General features: G+C 53.1%; 6 protein-coding genes across 6 annotated transcripts; 3 read left to right on the forward strand and 3 right to left on the reverse strand.

Moving 5' to 3' along the window:
* Positions 1-1,586: 1,586 nt before the first annotated feature.
* IUM83_19244 (Protein phosphatase 1, regulatory subunit) lies at positions 1,587-3,142 on the forward strand (the record flags this gene model as incomplete). The annotated part of the gene is made up of 2 exons (XM_067944288.1): positions 1,587-2,858; positions 2,939-3,142. 2 exons carry the CDS (start codon positions 1,587-1,589, stop codon positions 3,140-3,142), a joined length of 1,476 nt encoding a protein of 491 aa, XP_067785130.1.
* A 328-nt stretch (positions 3,143-3,470) lies between these two features.
* IUM83_19245 (Amino Acid-Polyamine-Organocation (APC) Family) lies at positions 3,471-5,465 on the forward strand (the record flags this gene model as incomplete). Its single annotated transcript, XM_067944289.1, has 1 exon — positions 3,471-5,465. One exon carries the CDS (start codon positions 3,471-3,473, stop codon positions 5,463-5,465), a length of 1,995 nt encoding a protein of 664 aa, XP_067785149.1.
* A 2,537-nt stretch (positions 5,466-8,002) lies between these two features.
* On the forward strand, positions 8,003-18,032 carry IUM83_19246 (Amino Acid-Polyamine-Organocation (APC) Family; the record flags this gene model as incomplete). Its single annotated transcript, XM_067944290.1, has 3 exons — positions 8,003-8,560; positions 9,452-9,628; positions 17,946-18,032. 3 exons carry the CDS (start codon positions 8,003-8,005, stop codon positions 18,030-18,032), a joined length of 822 nt encoding a protein of 273 aa, XP_067785148.1.
* An 85-nt stretch (positions 18,033-18,117) lies between these two features.
* On the reverse strand, positions 18,118-19,382 carry IUM83_19247 (Cyclin-like protein; the record flags this gene model as incomplete). The annotated part of the gene is made up of 2 exons (XM_067944291.1): positions 18,118-18,626; positions 18,710-19,382. 2 exons carry the CDS (start codon positions 19,380-19,382, stop codon positions 18,118-18,120), a joined length of 1,182 nt encoding a protein of 393 aa, XP_067785129.1.
* A 470-nt stretch (positions 19,383-19,852) lies between these two features.
* On the reverse strand, positions 19,853-21,364 carry IUM83_19248 (Transmembrane protein; the record flags this gene model as incomplete). The annotated part of the gene is made up of 5 exons (XM_067944292.1): positions 19,853-20,350; positions 20,417-20,703; positions 20,788-20,884; positions 20,963-21,175; positions 21,266-21,364. The coding sequence occupies 5 exons, from the start codon at positions 21,362-21,364 to the stop codon at positions 19,853-19,855; spliced, it is 1,194 nt and encodes a 397-aa protein (XP_067785147.1).
* Positions 21,365-21,513: 149 nt separating this feature from the next.
* On the reverse strand, positions 21,514-23,598 carry IUM83_19249 (Transmembrane protein; the record flags this gene model as incomplete). The annotated part of the gene is made up of 1 exon (XM_067944293.1): positions 21,514-23,598. One exon carries the CDS (start codon positions 23,596-23,598, stop codon positions 21,514-21,516), a length of 2,085 nt encoding a protein of 694 aa, XP_067785128.1.
* Between the last annotated feature and the right edge of the window lie 516 nt (positions 23,599-24,114).

A 24,114-nucleotide genomic window follows, 5' to 3' on the forward strand; every position in this document is an offset into this window, starting at 1 on the left:
CGAGCAGCTGTTGTTGCACGGTTTCCTTCACGCGAAGCCAAGCGGCTTGCTTAATCGACGCCGGCGCTCCGTTTCGAGCGAAATTCTCGCCCACATGATGCATTCTAGCCAAGGATAGCGGAAAAAGCCCGCATGCTTTGAAGCCGGCTTTGATGTTTGGCGATAGATTTCCGCTTTCCCACGCCAGAGCCGCAAGCTTGATTGCTGGTTTCTTGTCGATCTTGTAGTCACCACCGTCGTGTGTAAACGCCTCAACTAACCCTCGCAGCTTTCCTTTAAATGACGCAAAGACAGCTAAGTCAAGGGGCTGGAACTGATGCGTGGCATTCGCAGGTAGGCACACCAGTTGAATCTGAAACGCACTGGCCACGTCTACCAACTCCACCGAGTAGTGCGAGCTGTATCCGTCCATGATAAGCAGCAGAGGTCTAGCAACGCTACTTGGTACCGCGGCAGCAAAGAACCCAAGCCAGGACCGAAACAAAGTGCTGTTCATGAATCCTGATTCGGTTGTAGTCACCGCAGCACCTGGGATACCCCAGTCGTCCATTATTTCGAGAGAGACTGTCTTCCCCGGAGTCACAAAGAGTGGAGGAACCACTGCTCTTGCCGCGCTGCCGCATGCCACCACCGAGAGATAGAAGCTTGTTCCGGCGTCAGTGTGCCAGACGTTGCTCGAACCACGAGCAGCGACGACCTCTTTGGTCTTTGTACTGGTCTGGAACGCCGTTTCATCAACATTAAAGACTCTCTCCGGGCTGTAATGGCCTTCGATATGCAGTATAGCCAATGTTCCAAACAACTGCCATATGTCAGCAGTGTCAACCGCATTTCGCGTCTTCGATATCGACTTCGATGTCCGTACAGACAGAGCTGGGTGCCGCTTCATAAAGCGCCTGTACCAGCCGCTACCAACGCCAGTGCCCGTAGTCATCTCAGCGATCGTGCTGGCCTTGGCAATGATTTCCCCACGCTTGGCGGGCTTTCCGATAAGCTGTCGTCCCATTATCCACTCACAAAGGTTTTGCTCTGCCTCAGCTGTCAGGCGTGGTCGAGGGCCACGTCGCTGAGACTCCATCGATTCGCCTTTCTTGCGCTTGCCTACCCACTTAATTTGCGTCGGTACGGAATCTTGGTGCTCATGCTGACAGCTTTTGCCTTCTCGCCAGCAACAACTCGCTCCACGGCAGAGTTTAGTTTGCTCTTGGTGTAGTCTCCGCGCTTCTTGGTCATGATTCTCGGGGCGAGGTCAATTTGGTAGTGATAGTCAAATAGTTAAGATCATGCCACTTGTAATAACTGCAAAAGCAGACGAGACAAATCGGGTGGTCGAGAGTTAGCCAACAGGAGCTGAGTACATAATGGCAGGTTTTACGGTTTTGAATATTTCATCCAGTAATATATCAGCGCTCGTTGGTTTTTGGCGTAATTGGTCGTTTCTATTAGTGCACTAATATGCTTCTAGTGCACTAAAGTGGCAGATTCCCTTACTAAGAAAGATGATCTAAGCTAAACCACCAAATGCTCGAAAGGACGCAATCACAAAGATACTTTCCATTTTCAATCAGCACTCCCGAGCAGAAGACATGCCTCGCATCACGGTGGAGCTGCTGCGTAAGCGGGCGGAACATAATGAAGGCATCATCTCCACGCTCGAGGAGATCTCGCTCCACCAAGAAGAGCTGGAGAAGATCGAGGTCATCGGCACTTTGTGCCGTAAGCTACGTATCTTGTACCTGCAGAACAACATCATCGAGAAGATCGAGGACCTGACGCACATGAAGGAGCTGCGCTACCTGAACGTGGCTCTCAACAACGTCAGCAAGATTGAGGGTCTGCAGTACTGCGAGTTCCTCAACAAATTGGACTTGACCGTCAACTTCGTGGACTTTGACACTCTGGAAGAGAGTATCGAGCACCTGAAACCTCTGCAGCATCTCCGAGAGCTCTATATGCTCGGCAATCCGTGCCAGTCGAACTGGGAGACGGGTTTTAGGGAGTTCGTCATCGCCTCGCTGCCCCAACTCGAGATTTTGGACGGCAAAGAGATCAACCGCAGTGACCGCATCAAGGCGCTGCAAGTGTTTCGAGATAGACAAAAATATGTGAGGAGAGAAGCCATTAAGGTGCTTGCCAGGAAGGAGACGGAGCGAGAGCACGAGGCTGCACACAACTCTGCAGAAGATGATGAGGTGATTGAGGTGGTAGGAGGCGAAGCAACCGATATTTCAGAGGAGCAACTCGTGAGGGCGGAGAAACAAAAGAAGTCCTTGATGGCGTCGACGGAGAAGGTGCCATACACTCCGCATACGCGGCGCGAAATGTATCTCGAAATGGCTGAGCAGAAAGAGGAGGAGGAGGCTAGAAGACGTGAGAACCAGCCTAAAGAGCGAAATACCGAGACAGAGCATGAAGAAGCGCTGAGGAAGGCTCGACTGCAAGAGGGGCGAGGGGATGAATCGATGAGGCAGTGCAACGAAGGCAAGTGGGATTTCCGGTTGACAGACGAGATCCTCGACATCATTCTAGAAGTGGATTTGCCTCGGTTCCTGGACACCTCGCTTGTGGATGTAGACGTTCACCCTTCTTACGTCTCTATCGTGGCAAAGAACAAGGTTCTTCGGTTGAAGTTCCCCGAACTTGTGCATTCTGACGCGGGAAAAGCTGAAAGATCGAAGATAACGGGTACACTGCGCTTGACGCTCCCGAAGGCGCATGTTACTCCAACTCAGCAGCTTCGCGCGCAACTATATCGCGAAGAGCAGGAGAAGAAGCTGAAGAATGATAAAAGTCTCAGCAACAAGAAAACAAGCAACACAACCAGAAACGTAACTCGGCGATCCAAGATCTCCGACGAGGTAAGGAGTTGGAAATTTGGTTGCAAATGTTGTCTCTTATGCTGAAGGCAGTAACATTGCTTTCATTTCAATTTGCTTAGCTACTGGAAGCTGCCAACAAGGCGTCAAGCAACAAACCACGAGCAGTGAACATTCGCGGTCTGGTGAAGAATGCGAATCAAGACGACAACAATACTTCAAGTGGAAGGTTGCAGATGACCCCCCTTGTGACGAAAACCGCTGCAAGTCGTGTTGTCGGTCCTGAAAGCAACTCGGACGAAGACGCACCCCCGCTAATTTTCTAAATGAGAAGGGAATTAGGAGGTCATTACATTTGATTGATATATATGTATATATCACATCGCCGTTGCTCAAAGGCTGAACACCCGTCACCCAAATAACTCAACGGTTGCTTGAGCTCTGACCTGCCTTTGTCAGTTGGAATTTCTCCACCGACTGGGACGGTCCTTGTAAAAGACACCTATGGCCCGCCGCGAAAGCCAAGCTCTGCGTCTGGAGCTGCTGCCTTCTGGAACACCGCTCTCGCAGACGTCACCCGCCGGAAATTATGGGCACGTCAGCGGGATCACACCACTATCGATGCGTCCGGGAGGTGCAGAGTGGGTGAGCGAGATGAATTTCGTGCAGGCTGAGACCCCCAGCCAACTGCGTCAAAGGTTCATCCAGATCCAAGTGGTGGACCAGAGATTCAAGGAGCCGACATGGATGCACCCGAATATTGGTGGTGAAGCCCAGTACGTTCATGGCCCAGCAGATGAAATCGCCGCTATTCACGAAGAACTTGAAGTTCACGAGACAAAAGACAAACTTGGAGAGTGGACGGCCACTTCCATCGGAGGCAACGATATCATGTCTAGTGTCCTATTCTCAACAGGTCAAACTATCGCCAAGTCTGGCAAGCTCGCTCCAGTGGCCCAGCTGCTCGTGGCAATAGTTATCTACTGCCTGCGCTGGGTATTCGAGGAAGTAATGAGCGCAGTGCCATTGAACGGAGGCTTTTACACTGCTATGCTCAATTCATCCCCAAAGAAAGTGGCTGCAATCTGTGCCGTGTTTAGTATCCTGTCGTACTTGGCGACCGGAGTGGTGAACGGCGTGTCGGCGATGAATTACGTGAACGAGTCGCTGGTGGAGTTGCCTGTGATGATCTGTTCGATTGGTCTGCTGGCTGTCTTTGCTTTGCTTTGTCTGATGGGAATCGCCGAAAGTGCTTTCGTTGCACTGCTTCTTTTCTCTTTTCACATGTTCACGCTCATTTTGCTAGGCGTGTTCAGTGTCGTCTACATAGTGCAGCATCCGTCAATCTTCGTGAGCAATATGCACACACCTCTTCCTGATGTAACGATGTTTGGTGAGGCTTTGCAAGGTAGCAATGTCTTCTCGGCTTTGTTTTTGGGCTATGGGACGGCAATGCTGAGCGTGACGGGTTTTGAAACTTCGGCGCAGTACGTAGAGGAGCAAGCCGCCGGCATGTTCCCGAAGACTCTGCGTAACATGTGGGCTCTTTCGAGCACCTTCAACGTGGCGTACTCCTTCTTGGCGCTAGCAGTTGCGCCTCTGGATACAATTATCGCGAACCAGTCCACGTTGCTATCGTACATGGGGCGGCTGAGTGGTGGTCGCTGGTTGGAAATTCTCGTGGCTATCGACGCTTTTGGCGTGCTTGCTGGTGCGGTGTTGACGGCGTACGTAGGGATTAATGGTTTGTTTCAGCGACTGGCCATCGACCGCGTGCTTCCCAGCTTTTTGCTGAAGGCAAACTCATGCCGTGGCACGAACCACTTCATTATTCTGGCGTTCTTCGTTGTGGCAGTGAGTCTCGTGTTCATTCTAGATGCTGAAGTGACTGTGCTGTCGGGTGTATTCGCGCTCGCTTTCCTGTGCGTGTTGATGTGTTTCGTAATGGCGTGCTTGTTGCTGAAGCTGTGCCGTGAGCAAATGCCACGGGAGAAAACAACATCATGGGCCAACACTGCTTTTTGCTTCTGCACGGTGGCACTGGGGATCCTCGCGAACGCATTTTCAGATCTGAAGGCGTTGTCGTACTTCTTCATTTACTTCGCAGTCTTTTTCTTGGTGGTATTTCTGATGCTGGCGCGTGTGACCATGCTGAAGGCGTTGCTCTTTGTCTCGCGCAAGTTTATGTTGTACTTCCGAGGCAGCCACAAAGAGGACAGTAGTCTTGCGCAACAGCATTCCACACGCGGTCAGACGTTTGTTGGCAGCGTTATGATTGCCAAGACGATCGAAACGATCAAGAACACGCCCGTAGTATTTTTCTGCAAGGTGGCGAATCTGCCCAAGATCAACGAGGCTGTGCGCTATGTGATGCAGAACGAGCACACGTACTGCTTACGTCTTGTGCACGTGTGCGAACCGAATGCCCCCGTTCCGCGCGAGTTCGAGGACGTGGTGAACTTGTTCGACCATATCTACCCGTCAACCAAAATCGACTTTATCGCTGTGACGGGGACTTTTGAGCCGGCGATGGTGCAGTGGCTGTCCAAGTCGATGGCGATTCCCACCAACATGATGCTCATGGGGCAACCGTCAAGCAAGAAGATCCATCGGGTCTCGGCATTGGGAGTGCGTATCGTCACAGAATAAATCCGTAGGGGCCTGAAAGCTCGATAGGTTGACGAACGAAAGAGTCTTAATTTACCAATTTCTGGTTTTATACAGTTCAGTAAAAGAAGATCAGGTTGGTCTACCTACGGCAGAGGTAATCGTTTTTATCAGACTGCCCCCCCCCCCCCCCCCCCCCCCACACACACACACACACACACACACACAAATCGCAAATTGCTCCTCACGAGCGGCTGCCGAACGAGTACGAGGGTAACCGATACCCCCCTCCGGAGGAATTTCCATAATACAGTAGAAAACTACTGTTTTGTTTCCCAGCCAGTGCGGACAAATGCAGTACTGACCCAGTAGTTACTAAGTTCGTTCATCAAAGCAAATGTACTTAGCCGTGTAAGTTCGCTCATCAAAGCAAATGCATTTAGCCGTCACCCTAGTGCTTCGCCTACTTGGAAGCGTATGCGGTCGGCGCCGCCCGCGCCTTCCTCTCGTTGACTGGTACGCCCAGATGAAGTCGATAGCTTCTCGCTCGAAACTCACTCGTAGTTGCCATGGGATGTTTTGCGAAGGCTCCCATGTGAGCTCGTAGTAGCCCGCCCACTGAATCAGATAGCAGACGCTTGTGTTAACCCATCGCTTTGCACAGATTCTGTCGACGTCGAATAGCTCCGCGCCACCACCACGGCGAGCACGGCTGTCGCTAGCGAAGATTCCATCGCCTTAATGGCGTTGTTCGAGGAGGCCTCCACCAAGTTGTCGGCCTTGGTCAGTATTTTCGCGCACGGACAACTCTCGGTTTAGACGGAGCTGCCAAATTGAGCCGTCTAGACTGCGGTTGAAGTTCCTAGCGTGACATTGTCTGGGGTTTATTGGGCAAAATGACGAATGGTACAGCATGCTCAGTTGGTGAATGGCCCGTTACATTGCTATAGCGGTCCGTTATTACTTTGCCGGCGCAACCGTTTTTCTCCATACACGTTGATGAAGAATGGGCATTCCAGCTCGGTGGCAGGGGTCTCGCCATCAAAAAATTGCATTCCGTTCAGCTTTTTGGATGTGTATTTTGGATTACCTGAATTGTTGGATTTGACGCTGGTCTGCTTGAAAAAAATCTGAAAGCCGCACTGTAGTGCAAACTCCTTGCATACGGACCTAGCTGCTTTTTGTGACGGAAATTCTGTGTCTGCACTGTTGCGGCGCTGATTGTACGCTACAGCATACTTGAAGCTGGCAGGGTCCGGAGTTTCATTTGCAACGACCCTCCGTAGAAGCCATCACACTACAGCAGCGTCGATATCGAATGCGTCCAGGACGAAGCGAGCGTTGCCAAACGTTGACTGTGTTTTTGTACTAGAGTCTGCCATTTTGGCGATGAAGTAAAGCGGTTGCGAGTTTCCGTAAGGAAGTATTACGTTTTCTATCGGTCTATGCGTATTTTGTATCTGCGTGTAAATAATCTAAAGCAAGCGCTCGCAGACGTATTTCTATTTTGGTTCGTAGTTAAGTACGCATCAAGACATGGATCGCACTTTGTGAACTTCTACTGTTTTTTGGGCAGTCATAATCACCTGGGAAACAAAACAGTAGTTTTCTACTGTATTATGGAAATTGCTCCTCCCTCGGCAGCGTGAGGCATAGTCAGGAGTCTTGCCGATACATGTCTTCCGGCAGACTGGATCCATCAGAGGAAGAGCCAGCGTTTTTTTTCAGCTTCAACTCAGGATGAGTTGCAAGTAGACGACTGAACTGCCCAACTCCGTTGTCGTTGCCCACTCGACGCTCGCTCCACCTGGCGGTATGTTGCAGTGGATTACGCACAAATGCGCGACGCCGGCGCATGCATGGTCTCTCCGTACGGCGCGCTGCCACTCCAGTTAACAGACTGAGCGGGGGCGACTGTCTCATCCTCCGCATCGGAATCCGATTCTGATCGATCTCTTTCGCGCCGCAATGCAACTGCCTTCAAAATTGCCACCTCCCCCTTGCAAAGACACCGCCAAGTCGGAGAGAGCGCGCGTCACCGCTCCACCACAGCAGGCAAACACAGCCATCGCCAAAGCGCGGCTTGCAATCACCAAGCGCATCCGTTTCCGGACAAGAACCTTCCCGTCGACTTGCCGCTCCGGATTCCCGGTGCCAAAGTTGACGCACGGGGTGCGCTGCATCGATAGCTACGCGCCACCTTGAGTACACTGCGTTCCCCCGTTTTCGCTAGGGCGGACCATATCAAATCTTCCAGTGCATAATATTTACAAAATCAAATCAAACGAACCATCTTCCGGTTTGCCTAGCATAAGGTCTAAGAGTTTATTAGAGGTCAGTGGGCGCGAAAACGGGGGGATCCACTGTAGTTCTGGCCGCTCTCTGCCGAAAGCGGTCGTGAATAAGGCCACCCGTTTCCAGTCGAGCCACGTCTCTCCCAACTCAGTACAGTAGCAGGTGCCGACTGCACCGTCAGTTGACAAGTCGGCCACAAGTGCACCGTCCTGCAGTGCACTTGTCCTGCCGTGGCAAAGGCACTTTGCGAATCCCCTCCTCGACGTTACTTGAGTGATCGAGCCATGACCAAAACGAACGGCAACGGAGACCTTCGTCTCGACCTGTTGGGCCCCGATTCCCCCAGCGGAGACTATGCACACCTCAGCGGTATCACCTCGTTGTCGGTGCACCAGCCGACGGACCTGGGCTGGGTGAGCGAGATGAACTTCATCCGCGCCGACACGCCCAGCCAACTGCGTCAAAGGTTCATCCAGATCCAAGTCACGGACCAGAGATTCAAGGAGCCGTCCTGGATGCATCCTAACATCGGCGGCGAGGCCCAGTACGTGCAGGGTCGAGCGGACGAAATCGCCGCCATCAGCGAGGAGCTCAAGGCCAATGAGACCAAGAACAAGCTCGGCGAGTGGACGGCCACGTCCATCAGCGGCAACGCCATCCTCTCCAGCGTGCTCTTCTCAGCTGGCCAGACCATCGCCAAGGCCGGCAAATTGGCGCCGGTGACCCAACTGTTCGTCGTGACGGTGGTTTACTGCCTGCGCTGGGTGTTCGAGGAGGTCATGAGCGCCGTCCCGTTGAACGGGGGCTTCTACACGGCCGTGCTCAACTCGGCGCCCAAGAAGGTGGCAGCCATCTGTGCCGTGTTCAGCATGCTGTCATACCTGTCGACGGCTGTGGTGAACGGCGTGTCGGCGATGAACTACGTGAACGAGTCGCTGTTCGTGATCCCAGTCATGGGCTGCACTATTGGATTGCTGGCTGTCTTTGCGCTGCTGTGTCTGATGGGAATCGCGGAGAGCGCGTTTGTTGCGCTCGTCTTCTTCGTCTTCCACACGTTCACGCTCATCCTGCTGGCGATCTTCAGCTTCATCTACGTGGTGCAGCACCCGTCCGTCTTCGTGGACAACATGAGCACCTCGCTGCCCGATGTGACGATGTTTGGCGGCGCCGCAGATGCCAGCAATGTTGCTTCGGCCTTGTTCTTGGGCTACGGCACGGCGATGCTGGGCGTGACCGGCTTTGAAAGCTCCTCGCAGTACGTGGAAGAGCAAGCGGCGGGCATGTTCCCGAAGACTCTGCGTAACATGTGGGCTCTTTCGAGCGCCTTCAATGTGATGTATTCGCTGCTGGCCCTTGCAGTTGTTCCAGTGGACACGATCATCGCGAACCAGTCCACGTTGCTATCGTACATGGGGCGACTGAGTGGTGGCCGCTGGCTGGAAATTCTCGTGGCTATCGACGCATTTGGCGTGCTTGCTGGTGCGGTGCTGACAGCGTATGTGGGAATTAATGGTTTGTTCCAGCGTCTGGCCATCGACCGCGTGCTTCCCAGCTTCTTGCTGAAGGTGAACTCATGGCGTGGCACGAACCACTTCATTATCCTGACATTCTGCATTGTGGCTTCCAGCCTCGTGTTCATTTTGAACGCTGAAGTGACTGTGCTGTCAGGCGTATTCGCGCTCGCTTTCCTGTGCGTGCTGCTGTCGTTCACTATCGCGTGTCTCCTGCTGAAGATATGTCGCGAGGAGATCCCGCGCAAGAGAACCACGTCGTGGGCCAACACATGCTTCTGTCTGGGTATGATCTCCATGGGCATTCTTGCGAACGCGTTCTCGGATGTTAAGGCGCTGTCGTATTTCTTCATCTACTTCGCGGTGTTCTTCCTGGTGGTATTCCTGATGCTGACTCGCGTGAGTCTGCTTAAGGGGTTGCTCTACGTTTCGCGCAAGCTGTTGTTGCATTTTCGTCGTGATCAAAGTAACTCAAGACCCATTCAGCAGTTATCGGCGCACGGCCAGGTTTTCGTTGGCAGCGTGAAGATTGCCAAGACAATCGAGACGATCAAGAACACGCCGGTGGTGTTTTTCTGCAAGGTGGCGAATCTGCCCAAGATCAACGAGGCTGTGCGCTATGTGATGCAGAACGAACACACGTACTGCTTGCGTCTTGTGCATGTGTGCGAACCGAATGCCCCCGTTCCGCGTGAGTTCGAGGACGTGGTGAACTTGTTCGACCATATCTACCCGTCGATCAAGATCGACTTTATTGCCGTGACTGGTGCCTTTGACCCTGCCATGGTGCAGTGGCTGTCAAAATCGATGGAGGTCCCCACCAACATGATGTTCATGCGGCAGCCCGCAAACGAAAACATCCACCGCGTGTCGGCGCTCGGTGTGCGTGTCATCACGGATTAGGTGCCTTCATAAATTCGAGAGCACGAGTGTGATTCGAACAGTGAATTGGCTCGCTAAATTAACAAGAGTTTCGAGATATCCTGAATCAAATAGCAACGATGCAGCGGTTATCACGTGCTGCCGCGGAAAGCGAGACCGACGTACCAAGTGCTGTGCCAATGTACATGTGTCAACGTGTCGGTTGACGAAAACCAGTCCTGCTTGCAAACTCCACATAGGACTAACGTGTGATAGGCAGTCCCCAGTCAATCATGGGATCTGACACGGGCTGTGATTACCTTTCACACTGCAGGCGGTCGCAGACACATCGCATTATTCATTTCTCCACCTCGATCCAAGAACACATCACGTCGTCCAGGTTGCAGCGACATGATGACGCCTCTCTTCGTCCTAGCGACTGTCTTCGCCGTACTCTTTGTCGCCACAACACGAGCTGGTGCGCCTGAACAGAGTATCGAGACGACTTGGCCTTCGCTTCGCTTCCGCTTTACGATCAAACGCAGCGCCCAGCAGGTCCACGGCCACTCTGACTTCTCCGTTCTCGCGAACCCCATTGTTTCCGTGCACGACAGCGGCTACCATGTTTTGTACGACACCTTCGCTACATTCACTGAGGACTCGACTCTTTACAACTACACGCTAGTAAATGGGACGGCTTACGTCTCTCAAACGTCTTTGGATGACAGCAAGTCGGTCCCTTTGGTGGAGTGCGAGGACACGACGATGCTGCTGCCAATTAACTCGATCGTGGCTGCACTCGTCGAGTCCGTCCCTGTTTCGAGTATTTCATCCAAAAGCGGTGGTACTGTTGCGTGTCCATCCGGGAATGCGTTTAAAACTTCGGTGGATGGTATCGACTTCGGATTGTGTTTCTCAGGTTCTTCTGGCTTCATGATGTATGGCAATGACATAGACATCGCGGTGGAGTATGTGAAGACTCACGAGAACATTTTAACGCCGAGTGTGGAAGGAGGAGTCGCAGCAAACTGCAAAAAGGTGGCATCCTCAAGTTCAGTGACATCGATCGGGAGGTCACTGCTTACTGGGGAGTCAATTTCTTCTCACGATGCACGGAGGCTTAGAGCAGCTTCACTCACGTTTGATTTTGTGTTTGGTGACGGTGATGATGATTCGTGTGCGTGCAAGTCAACTCCACGGCCGTGTATCTTCGTCCATGGACTTGGGATTTCCAAGGAAGACCCAGAAAATTTGGATGTATTCCCCACAAAGTACTGGGGCAATTTGACGGGGCATGCACCGTGCTGTTCGTCGATAAAGTACACACTGCTAAACACAGTGAACAACTCCTGGACCGACGATGACCAACAACAAAAAGTGTGCGATAGGATTCTCGCTGTGAGCAAAGCCAGTCAAGGAACCACCGTCTCGGACACTATCATCATCACGCATTCCATGGGTGGATTGCTAGTAGCTGGGGCGATTGCTACAGGTAAATGCAGTATTGATTCGAGTGTATCATGGGTGGGCTTGTCTGCGCCTATGCGAGGAAGTATGGCCTCCAACTACTTCCAAGATTCCTGCAAGAACGAAACGAACTTCATAGCCGAAAATTTGGTAGCAAAAACTGGGTATTGCCCTGCAGACGACGGAATTATATCTCTTGCGTACGAGGGCGAAAGTTACAGTTCATCGGAACTTGATGCAGCCTATGCAGCAGCACAAAAGGTTTATCGGCGAGACGTGACGGCCTTAATGTGCAGCAACGGATTTTCCGGACTACGATCAGAGCGGCAGTGGTGGTATTGGGTCTTAGGCACTGTGGTGCCTCACAAATCTTTCAAAAACGATGGTATGGTGGAATTCCAGAGCTGCGCAGGTGGCTTTCCTACAGCACATTTTGCAGACAGCTACAAGGACGCATTCTACGTCACAAAGCTAAATCATGCCGACACTGCCTTTCGAAACGGCGACTCACTCTTGAACAAGGCAAAAATGCCGCTGAAGTGGTTTGAGTGTCTGCTGTAGCCAGCAGATGAGTAGACACCTAATAGGTAGATTATTATTGCCCCTCAACACTCGGCACAGTTTTTCTCTTCTAAACATTGGAGCAGTTCAGGTAAACAAAATGAAGTCCATAGTGGAGAGGATAAAAGAAAGCATACTGTACAGTAGGCATGAGTAACTATTAATGCCATAATTTGAGCCGTAACGCTGTGACAAAGCCGAAGATTGCCAACAACATCCGAGTCGGCACACAGGGCTCCGGATACTTGAGGCCAATCGCGCTCAATTGCACTTTCATTCCCGATTTCCTCCCGGATGGGACGTCAATGACAACATTCGCCGTTCCAACTCCACTGATAAGCCGGCATCGTTCACATAGCATGCATTGCTCATTTTGCTCGCGTGACCCCAGCATAGAGAGGAATCGCTGGTAGCTGCAAGATGGCGACACCATTTCTGGGGTTGATCGTCGGCTTCACGGTCTTGCTTTCATTGTCAAGCTCGGATACTTCAGGCGCATCGGTCAGTTTCAAGGAATTGCACTACGAACAGCGAAATCTTCTGGACTGGCCGTCGCTACGATTTCATTACACGATCAAGCGCAATTCCAAGCAGTTTAACGGGCGTTCCATGTTCACCATGCTGGCCGACCCAGTCGTCACTGGCGATGGTACCCGAGTACTCTACGACACTCTCGCAACATTTACAGATATTGCGACAGTCACCAACTACAGCCTTGTGTACGGCATCTCCAACGTTTCGCGCGAGTTTGTGGGCAACAAGACAGCAGTCCCTTCGGTAGGATGCCTGGACGTTGATGTTGCACCGCCGGTAAACGCTATTGCGTCCGCTCTCAACGAAGCCACAGCGGTGTCAACTCTGTCGTCCAGCAACGGCCGCAATTTTGAATGTCCGAACGGGAGCTTATTCAAGGTTATTGTCAACGGTGCCGGCTTTAGGTTGTGCTTTACAGGAGCGTCGGGGTTCACACTGCGCGGTAGTGACGTTGACATCAAAGTGGAGTATCTGAGCAACCGCGTGGATGTCGTGGTACCATCACTCGATGGCCATCCTTCTAGTAAATGTGCGAAGATGATATCATCGAGTCTAGTGACGCCAGTCGGGAAATTTCTACTGACCGGACAAGCTTCTCAAATCGACGCGAGATCCTTAAAAGCAGCGTTGGGGCTTCCGTTCGATGGAGCTTCTTCATGCTCGTGCAAGTCGACACCGCGCCCGTGCATTTTCATTCACGGACAAGGAGTCAGGGTGGAGATGCCAGAAAATCAAGACACCTTTCCGACCAGGTACTGGGGCAACATGACGGACCACGCTCCGTGCTGCACGTCAATAAAATACGCCGTACTCAACACAGTCAATCATTCCTGGACTCAGGGTTCGCAGCAACAGAAAGTGTGCGATCGCGCACTTGCCGTCAGTGATACCAGCACGGACTCAACGATCTCGGACACCATCATTGTCACTCACTCGATGGGTGCTCTGATGCTTTCTGGCGCAATCGCAGCAGGAAAGTGTAGCCTTGCATCGAGTTCAACGTGGATCAGTACGGGTGCTCCGATGAGAGGAAGCATGGGCTCGGATTATCTTCAAGACTCCTGCAACGGCGAAACCAATGTAATTGTTGAGAAATTAGCGAACGTAACAGGAAGATGTCCTGTTAGCAAGGCCATTCGATCTCTTGCCTACGAAAACGCTGGGTACGCTTCGGTAAAGCTAAACATGGCGTACAAGGCGGCACAAAAAGTTTACCGGACGCACGTGGAAGCCGCGATGTGCAGTCAAAAGCACTCTGGCTTGATCTCGAGCTACCAGTGGCAGTTCTGGCTGCTAGGCAGAGTGATTCCACACAAATCGCCGCACATCGACGGCATGGTGGAGTTCCGCAGCTGCGCTGGAGGGATTCCTGAATCCAAGTTCGGCAACAACTATCGTGATCGATTCTACGTGACAAAACTCAACCATTTCGACGTGGCTTTCCAGAGTGGTGATGCCCTGTTCGATGAAGCAAAAATGCCCGTAAAATGGTTCGAGTGTTTGCTGTAAGAACTGCAGGGAGCAGATATGGTCCTTACTACATAATAAATGTACTGGTGTGTGAGGTCATTCAAGACCAGATGAACTGACCTATTATCCATTTCATCCTCCGAGTCGCAGCTTCTGAGGTCTTTGTCACAAGACCGCTGCAAAGTATCGGTGGTGTTGCCTTTGACCAGGACCTGGGCCAGGTCTGGCCCTCAGTGCACGTTGCCTGTTGCACTGTGCAACAACAGGCAGTGGGTGAAAAGTATGCAAACTCGGTTTGCCAAACTGTCAGTTGAAGACGTCAAATCCCAAGATAACACCTGATCGACGCAAACCGAATACTTGCCTATCTGCGCCAGTTTTTCAACACGAAATCTGCCTGCCAGCCAGCGAACGTAGAACTTGACATCTCTTGGAGCGAACCACCACAATGATGGGTTGGTCGAAGCCCTCACTGTTTGTTTCTGCCCCCCGAACCAACAACTCGATCTACTCTCAGTCACCTCAACGCCAGCGATGTCACGCACTCTTCTGAGTTTGGTAGTCGCCGTTATACTATTAGCTGTGCTCCCGTTCGCGATTCAAGCTTTCCAGCAGGATGACACGACAACGAATTGGCCGTCGCTGCACTTCCGGTTCGTTATCAAGCGGGATTCCATGGAAGTCCACGGCCAGGCAGACTTTTCCGTGTTGGCGACCCCCATTGTGTCGTCCGATGGCAGCAGTACCAGCGTGCTGTATGACACGTATGCTGCGTTCATGGAAGGTGAAATCGTTTACAACTACACCCTCGTGAATGGCGAGGCTTATGTGACTGGCAGCTACCTGAATGGCAGCGACGCGGTGGTCAAGTGTATGGATGCAGACATTCTGCCGCCGGTGAACAAAATTGTATCGGCGTTGAGTGAAGCCAAGGCTGTGTCGCGTATTTCAACCAGCAACGGCACTGTCGTCCCATGCCTTGCTGGCAATTCGTTCAAAGCTTCGGTGAATGGTATCGACTTTGGAGTCTGTTTCTCGGGCCCGTTGGGCTTTAAGATGTACGGAGCCGATATGGATATCACGATGGAGTATTTGGAACATCACGCGGACATTCAGGCGCTGGTGTTGAGCGACGGTATGAGCAGCGAGTGCGAGAAGATTGCAATGCCGAGTTCGGTCACCCCCATCTCAAAGTCTTTGCTGACGGGGAAGCCGATTTCCACTGAAGAATCGAGGAAACTTGAAGCGGCATTTGAATTCTCGCTGGAGAAGTCTTGCTCTTGCAAATCGACGCCACGCCCCTGCATCTTCGTTCACGGTCTGGGTGTCCTTACTGAAGAGGAGGAGAATCTCGACTCGTCCACTTACTGGGGAAATATGACGGGCCACACACCGTGCTGCTCGTCGACAAAGTTCGCGATGCTCAACACGGTGAACAATTCGTGGACCGATGAAACTCAGCAGCAGAAAGTTTGCGACCACATCCTCGCAGTGAGCGCTACCAGTGAGGGATCCACAGTTTCTGACACCATTATCATTTCACACTCTATGGGAGGGCTCATGGTGGCGGGTGCAATCGCCAATGGAGTATGCAGTCTCGACTCAAGCACAACATGGGTCAGCACCGGATCACCGATGTCCGGAAGCATGGCGTCTGACTACTTCCAGGAATCCTGCAAGGACGAGACCAACCTGCTGATGGAGAAGTTCGTTGATTCGACCGGATTTTGCCCTGCAGACGACGGAATCAAGTCTTTGGCGTACGAGCACGAAAGTTACAGCACTCCAGAGCTCGATGAAGCTTACGAGGCAGCAAAGAAGGCGTATCGGGCAAATGTATACGCTGTAATGTGCAGCAACAGCTTTTCAGGAATCATATCGTCGTACCAGGTTGGCTTTTGGGTGCTCGGAAGCGTTGTCTCGCACAAATCGCGCAAAAATGATGGGATGGTGGAGTTCCACAGTTGCGCTGGAGGAATCCCGAAGTCAAGATTCGGTAAAACGTACCACAGTCGTTTCTACGTGTCGAAGCTGAACCACTACGACGTAGCCTTCAAAAGTGGCGATGCTCTGCTGGATAAGGCCAAGATGCCAGTCAAATGGTTCGAGTGCCTGCTATAGAGAGCACGCAGTAATAGACTAGAGTTGCTGATAAAGCGAATATAAAGTGCCGGAAGTTCCGACACTACAACGAAGGCCTGTGTACCGGTATGGAGTTTGCCTCGCTTTACATCAACTGCAATAACTACACCGAGGAGGCCGGTTTCCGAGATAGCCCCGCAAAGCTGCTTAGGCACTGAACCAAGGCGTATCCTAAGATCGACGATACATCTCCGATTGACGCCGGGGATGCGTAAGCTGTGCAGATTACAAGGGCTGCATCTGCTGTATCCATACAGACTCTACATACTAGCAGTAAAGATTGGAATCGCAACGCAGTAAACGGTCGCAGGCAAATGCAGCTTTGACTCGATGCTGCAAGTTGCAGCCTGCAAACCATTCTACACTGGAGTACAGTCTGTACCGTGTACGTAAAGTGTGACGTTCGCGTGACCCACTTCGAATTAATCGTATTTGCTAATGAATGTTTCGCTCACAACAACTAGCCAGCCGATCCCAACAACTGCTACCCATGAACGATGGGCTGGTTACAGTGTATGGATAAGCCTTGGTGACATGTGCGAACTCATGGGCCGTACCATCGATAAACTCGACAGTCTCTGCTTTGAGCGATTCTACAGTACAGCGGTGTCGAAAATATTTACGAGCAGCGGCGGTGGGATTGAGTGCTCAAACGGCGATGCGTTCAAGGTTTCTGTGAGCGACATCAACTTTGGGCTGCACGTTGCGCTCATCGGGTTTCACACTGTATGGTAGTGGCACGGACATCACTGTGGAATACTTGGCGAATCGCGTGGATATCGTTATGTCCACAGTAAATGCTGAAACGGGTAAAGCAGTATCGTCGCCGTCTGCACTGTCATCGATTGGAAGGTTGTTGCTCACTGGAAATGCGATTTCCTCTCACTTGGCGAGGATGTTAATTAAAGGCCGAGTTTGATTTTTCTCTGAACGATTCGTGCTCGTGCAAGTCGACGCCACGGCCCTGCATCTTCATCCATGGGCTGGGGATTCGCAAACGGAAATCGGAAACCGTCGACAAGTTAAAGTATTGAGGCGATTTGACGGATCATGCACGTCTATAGAGTTCGCATGGCTCGATACGATAAAATATTTCTAGGTTCGCTGGTGACAATTTGGCTTTTCGTCTACGATCTATTCAAGAAAAGTTGACATTGGTTGTTGCCGCTGCATGGGATTGTAGCTCGTCCAAATGCGAGGATTCTTCGAGTGAATTCCCAACTGATACTATACTGTGCCACAACAAACATTTAAAACCAATTTGCAGGCATCTTCGCCTCATCGGCGAGCGAGTCGCCATGCCGGAACGCCGCATCGGCGTGATTCTAACTTTTCTCGATACGTGCTGCAAAATTCCGACTCCGAGATCCCTGGCGCAGCTCTGAAACTCTACCATCCATGTTGCCTAGAATCCGATACTGCAAATGCTTGATCGGATATACCCGAGTATCCCTTACTACACATAAGAGCGGATACATTGATTCGATATACCTCCTGGGCAACAGCGTATGCGTCCCGATGGCGTGTTCATGCAAAGTAATAGGCTCATAGCGTTAAAACTTTCGATTCGATGCTACTCACTGAGGCTGCCGACGTAGCAGAAAAACAAATTCACGATTGAAAGACGCTTCCACGGTAGACTGTTTTTTTGCTTTTTACTTTACTGGTTGGTTCCATGTAGTTGAACAATATACAGAAGCACTCGCTTCGTATGCAGGTCGGAATGCTGCTTCGCGCTTCGTTCTTCACTGCTGTTTTTCGTTTCTAAAATGCTTGGGTGCGGAATTGCATTCCATCGCCAGGCTCGTTCACCCGAACGGCTCCCACGGGTGACCCTCACACTCAGGCGATCCTCATAGAGCAAACTTGGCCTTCTTGATGATCCGGCCGCTGTCTGCTAACGTAATCGAGCGCTTCAACAGAAGTGATCCTTCGGCGTACGAATCCATGGCGCGGTTTTGCGGGGAGTAGAGCGGGATACTCTTCTCCACTGCGCACGGGTCGGACGGGCTCGAAGGGCTCTGTGAACACTTGCCTTGTCCTTTCATGACCACGACGCAATCGTCAATCCACGCAGTGGTCTGTTCCACAAAAGCCGGGTCGCCAGCAGGAGATCCCTCCACATTCTGGAACAGGATCTCCGCGTCGATCTCGACCGGCTTGAAGTCATCGTCCAGCGGCGTGCACGGCGTGGTCTCCGTCTCCAGAGGCACTTCCGGCTCGCGCACGCAGATGTCACTGGATTCGTTCCCTTCCTCCGTCTTCGAGTGGAAGACGTTCACCAAGTCGACCAGCGCGCTGGGCAGCACGCTGGTCTCCACAAAGGGGGCCGTGTAGGCCGACAGCACGTGTCTTGCAGCATCTAAGCAAGCACAGCAGCAACCAACCACCTGACTCATGAGTTTCTCTCTTCTCTCTCTCGAACTCTAGTAGAAGAAAAGGCACCTTTCAAGACGTCCACCGGCGTCTGCAGCACCGTCCACCAAGGTCGTCCCTCGGCGGTCAGAGTGTCCTCCGACACGCAGCCTTGGAACAGTCCGGCGGCGTACACCGCGGCCTTGGCGGCCAGCGGCGCGTCCACCACGAGACACGTCCACGTGATGGCGCTGTCGTTCAGGAAGCTCCAGGCCGCCTGCTTGAGCTTCAGGCGCAGCTCGCCGCTGCGCGCCGCGAGCGCCGGCAGCGCCACGAGCGCGTCCACCTCGGCCGCAATGTAGCAGAACGAGTGGTCCACGTCCAGCTCGAAGCCGAGCGCGAGCAGCACGTCCCCCTCCAGCTGCAGGACGTCCTGGGGCTCTGGCAACGCGGCGCTCTGGGCCAGGCGGGCCACGTCCAGGCCGCGGCTCTCGTCGTTGTCGGCCTTGGCCGCCAGCAGCAGGCAGGCCGCGGCCGCCACGCGCTCGTCGCACTGCGCCAGCGAGCGCCGCATCAGGAAGCGGTGCAGCAACACGCAGGCGCTGCGCTGCGTGGCCAGCGACACGCGCAGCGCCGCCGCCAGCCGCGCCAGCAAGCGGCAGGCGGCGGCCCGACGCTCTAATTCCGACGCGAGCGACACGCCGTCCAGGCGGGACGGCGTGTGCTGCAGCTCGGACGTGGAGAAGAGCCAGTCGGTCGACATGGGGCCTGCGGGGGGGCCGGGAGCGGGCCGAGAGAGAGAAAGAGAGAGAGAGAGAGCGGGAGGTCTTCTTCTTGGCGGTCGGAGCTTCTTGTTCTTGGGCTTCTCCTGGCTGAAAATGGGCGAATAAGGACTGGTGGTGGTAAAAATGGAGGGGTAGGGGAGACGGTGGCCAATGGAATGCGCGGATTTATTCCGGCGCACTGGCTTGCCCCTCTGGTAAATTTGAATTTGAAGTGTGACTTGAAGCGCGCCTCGAACGAAATTGTGATGGTCGCAACTTTTGGAGGAAAGAAAGAGTGACGTGAGGTATTGAGTTGTGCAGGCAGGAAACTCTCTCGCGACTGGTGCTTCTTTGGAGCTGCTGCGCACGACGTGATTTTGACGGTGGAGACCGTTGAACGCACATTTGGTCTCCTATTCTGCAGGAATCTACATACATTAAAACTTCGTTTTTATTGTTTGTATCAAGTTTAGTTTCGCTGCCGGCTCACCTGTTCCAGCTTCCCTTTGAGAACGGCAAGCTGCATCGTCTTGGCCTGGATGCGCTCGATCACCACCATCTTCTCGGCCTCCATGCGGTCCACTTCAGCCAGCACGACAGCCTCCATCTCCGCGATCTGGTCCTCAATTGAAAGCTCAATGGTCGGTTTCTCCACCCGCAGTCTGCGTGCGGTCCTCATCATCGAGTAAAGGTGGCGCTGGTCGCCTACGTCGCTTCCTCGCCGCAAGTTGCCTGCTCGCCACGCTGCTTGCAATAACCTTGCTGCGTTTTGACGAGTCGACTTCTCCCACCACTCCAGTTCAATGAGGTACCGCACCTTCTTCTCGCTCGGCGAGAGATCAAGAAAATTAAAGAAGAGCGATTGAACAAGAGCCACGATCAGCACGCCGCAGAACATCCCTCCCGCGACTGAGAACGCCCGGCCGAGATATGTCACGGGAAAATAGTCGCCTAATCCAGTCCCGGACTGCACACAGGCGGGAGGTTAGCAGGCGAAACGAGTCGATAAAGGCAACTTCAGCTGCGCACTTACCAGCGTCACGATGGTAAACCAGATCGACTTCCAGTAGTTGTCAAAGACAGCTTGGACCGGCCGCTCCAAAACGCGCACAATGGCAGCAGTCAGTAGCGTGTTCAGCAACGTGAGCGGCAGAAGAACGTTCAACGGGTGCAGCTTGAAAATGGACTTGAAGTGGAAGAAGGGCTTCATTGCTTCCACTCCATTCAGCGATCCCACAAGAGAGATCCACGGTGAATGCAGAGCCGACGAGCTGCGCACAAACCTCGCCAACAAATACAGCCTCGCGGCCATGAACACACCTAGCACCTCGACAGGGTACATATACACTAAGTAACACCCATCTGCGCGTCTAACAGTGTCAACACCTCTTTGTAAAGCCTCACAGACAGAATCGTCCTCGATACTCGGAGCTCCTTGCAGCTGCACGATCTCAAACTCTCCACCAACTCCCGGCGGAACATGAAAACTGCAGACAACCAACTCCAAGGTCAGCAGCAACGGTCTCCAGAGAGAAAATTTAGGTCGTCTCGAGGGGATTGAGCTCTGCAACTGATTTACTTGGCCGTCGCAGCGATATCTCAGCACCAGCAACACGTCCAGCAGTACAGTCGACACCAAGACGCAACTCTTGAGCACTAGCAGGGCCAGTTCAGAAGACGCGGAGAGATCCTCCCTGCGTTCAATGATCTCGCACTCAGCGAGCATTAAAGCAATGCCCAATAGCCCCACAATGCACGAGGAGAGCTCATAGCGGCGACGGCGCTGGAATTGCTGGGAAAAAAATATCAGATAAAAATGATGGCGTTAGTTTAGTTTTGTGGCAATTGTTTTCGTATTGCCGCGCTTATATACGAGTGCCACCTTCTGCAGATGGAGAAGGAAGTGGACAGGAGATGAACGGGGGCTGGAGCTTGCGAGGTCAGTGCGCTCGGTGGCGAGGGTTTGCGCCTCGAGCTTCATTCGATGGTGCAGGATCTGTATCTGTGCAACTTTTTTTTTCCTAAAAGACTAGAAATGTAAATATTTTTTTCGCGAACACTATTGTCCTCCGATGTCTTCCGGTTTCGATTTTTGAGAAGAGACTTTGTGATATGTATTAAATGGGGTATCTACGCCGTGATCACACGGACACCAGCGGTGGAAACGCGCTCAGCCGACAGGATATCAGGCTGCGTGATGAACATCATGTTGCGCGGCACCTTCATCGACCGCGACAGCCACTCGATCATTGCAGGACCGAACTCACCGCGCACCGACACGAAGTCCACACGGATCTTAGGGTACATGCTGTCGAACAGCGCCGCCATCTCTCGGAACGAAGCGAGTACAGGAGCGTCCGCTTCCTCGTCCGCGAACACGTGCACAATGCGCAGCGTGTTGGTCTGCTCGTTACGGCGCACGTAGATGATGGCCTTGTTGATGATCGTGAGATCGGGGATCTTGCAGAAGAAGACGATGGGGGCGTCGCGAATGCTGACGATGGTGCGGGCGATTGTGCGTCCGCCGCGGGCACCGGTGTGCTCCACCTCGGGAGTGCCATCCTCTGCCATCCCAGTGAAGGCTTGCGTGCCCGTGGGTGACGGAATCACGCGCTGGAGAACGACTAAGACCACGCGAAGAATGGTTACCCGCTCAAACATGAGGAACATCACGAAAGCCACGACGATAAAGTAGAGCGCGAAGTACATCAGCACCGACGGGTCACCCAGCAGGTTGGAGAAGATGGCCACCACAATCAGCAAGAAACCCATGATCACCACTGTCCATGATGCTTGAATATCTCGAGGAATCTCGGAACGCTTACCCTTGAGCAGCATGCACGCGCACGAGAACATCGCCATCAGTCCCAGGAACGCGTACGTGTAGACACCGTTCACCGTAGTAGCATCAGCGTTCAGGATCAGAACCAGGCTGGAAGACAGCGCGAAGTAGAGGCCAATGATGTAGTGGTTCGTTCCGCGGAGCTTGTTCGTCTTGGCGAGGAAAGCAGGCAGCACACGGTCCGTGGACAGGCGGCGCACAAGACCGCAAATACCAACGTACGACGTGAGCACAGCACCGCTCAGAACGACGAACGCGTCGATACAGATCCAAGTCTCGAACCAGCTTCCAACCGCTTCCCGTCCAACCATTGCGAGGAGATCGTTGGAGCTCGCGTAGATGCCGCCGTCACCCTCAAGCGGCAGTACGGCGAGGATGCCAGCGCCCAAACCGACGTTGAAGAAGGTGACGAGTGCCCACATATTGCGCAGCGTCTTGCGGAACACGCCAGGCTTCTGCTCTTCAACGTAGTTGGACGACGACTCGAAGCCCGTGATACCGAGCATCGACGCGCCGAAGCCGAAGAAGATGGCCGTGAACACGTTGCCGTCGAGCATGGAGCCTGCGAAGTCCACCTGGGGGTAGCCCACGTGCATGTTGTCCTTGAAGACGTGCGGGTGTTGAATTCCGTACACCACGCAGGACACGAACAGGATGCTGAGCACCAGAATGTGGTGCAAGAAGATGGCCGCAGCCACGCGGGAGCTCTCGGTGATACCGATCACGGCCAGCACGGCGAAGGCGCCGAGCAAGACGATCGTCGAGCTGACGATGGGAATGTTCACTTGGGCGCTGAGGTAGCTGACGCCCGACGTGGCGGACACAACACCAGTGGCCACGTACGACAAGATGCTCAGGCAGGCAGCCACTGCCGCAGCGCGCTTGGACGTCGTGTTGAGCAGAGCATTGTAGGTGCCGCCGTTCATGGGGATGGCAGTGACCACCTCCTCGTAGATGAACCGGAAGAAGAAGAGCACGGTGGACACCATGAGCAGCGGAATTGGCATGAGTTTGCCCGACTTGGCGGCCACAGACGACGCTGAGTACAGTACACTGGACAGGATGTCGTTGCCGCTGATAGACGTCGCAGGTAGTTCGCCGAGGAGTTTGCGTGGCTGATTCAGCTCGAGTTGGATATCGGCAAGCTCATTTGGAGGAACTTGCACGTGCTCCGATGTGCCGAAGCCGGGGAACTGCCAGGTTGGTCCTCTGGGGCCGTTGTCCACCACCTCGATCTCGATCTTGCGGCGTCGAAGATTCAGGGCCCGGGAGCTGTTCACGGGGCCCTCAAGTTTTGGTGTAGATGCCTCACGGTAAAATTCCGTGGTCGAGGGCGCCAACAACGCACCGGCAGGATTGGGCTCTTGATCCATAGCGGTCGAGTTCAGTGCACACGAGAAGACTTGAGATGGAGGCTGGAAATGAGAGAATGACCTCGAAGCACTCGCTACGTCAGGGCAACCGCGAGGATTACATGGTCTGCGCCGAGTTTAAAGTAAGCCACGTCCCGGTAGAGAGAGACGCCGTTGGACGTCCATGACCATTTGGGAAGGAAAGGTTGGAATCGCCTGTCCTAGGCATCCATTCGGGATGGTTGATCGCTTTGGGAGGCCAACCATTCGCTGCTGCGAATCTGGTCGGAGGCGGGGGTTACATGTACGAGCTTTCGAGTTATTTTGCGGTTTGCAACGAGCAATTGCCAACAACAGGTGTCTAGCACCACAGTGATGCTCACACTGCTCCAGTCTACATGTACATACGTGTACATGTACCATAAAAAAAACCACCTCACAATGGCCATGGAGTTTGGTTTTATCACTCTCATCCATGAACGAACGTAACGCTCTATGATAAGATCACCGACAGAATGGGAATGCACTGTGCATGAG

This window comes from Phytophthora cinnamomi (assembly GCF_018691715.1).
Source record: "Phytophthora cinnamomi strain GKB4 chromosome Unknown Contig82, whole genome shotgun sequence".
In the NCBI taxonomy this organism is placed as follows: domain Eukaryota; phylum Oomycota; class Peronosporomycetes; order Peronosporales; family Peronosporaceae; genus Phytophthora; species Phytophthora cinnamomi.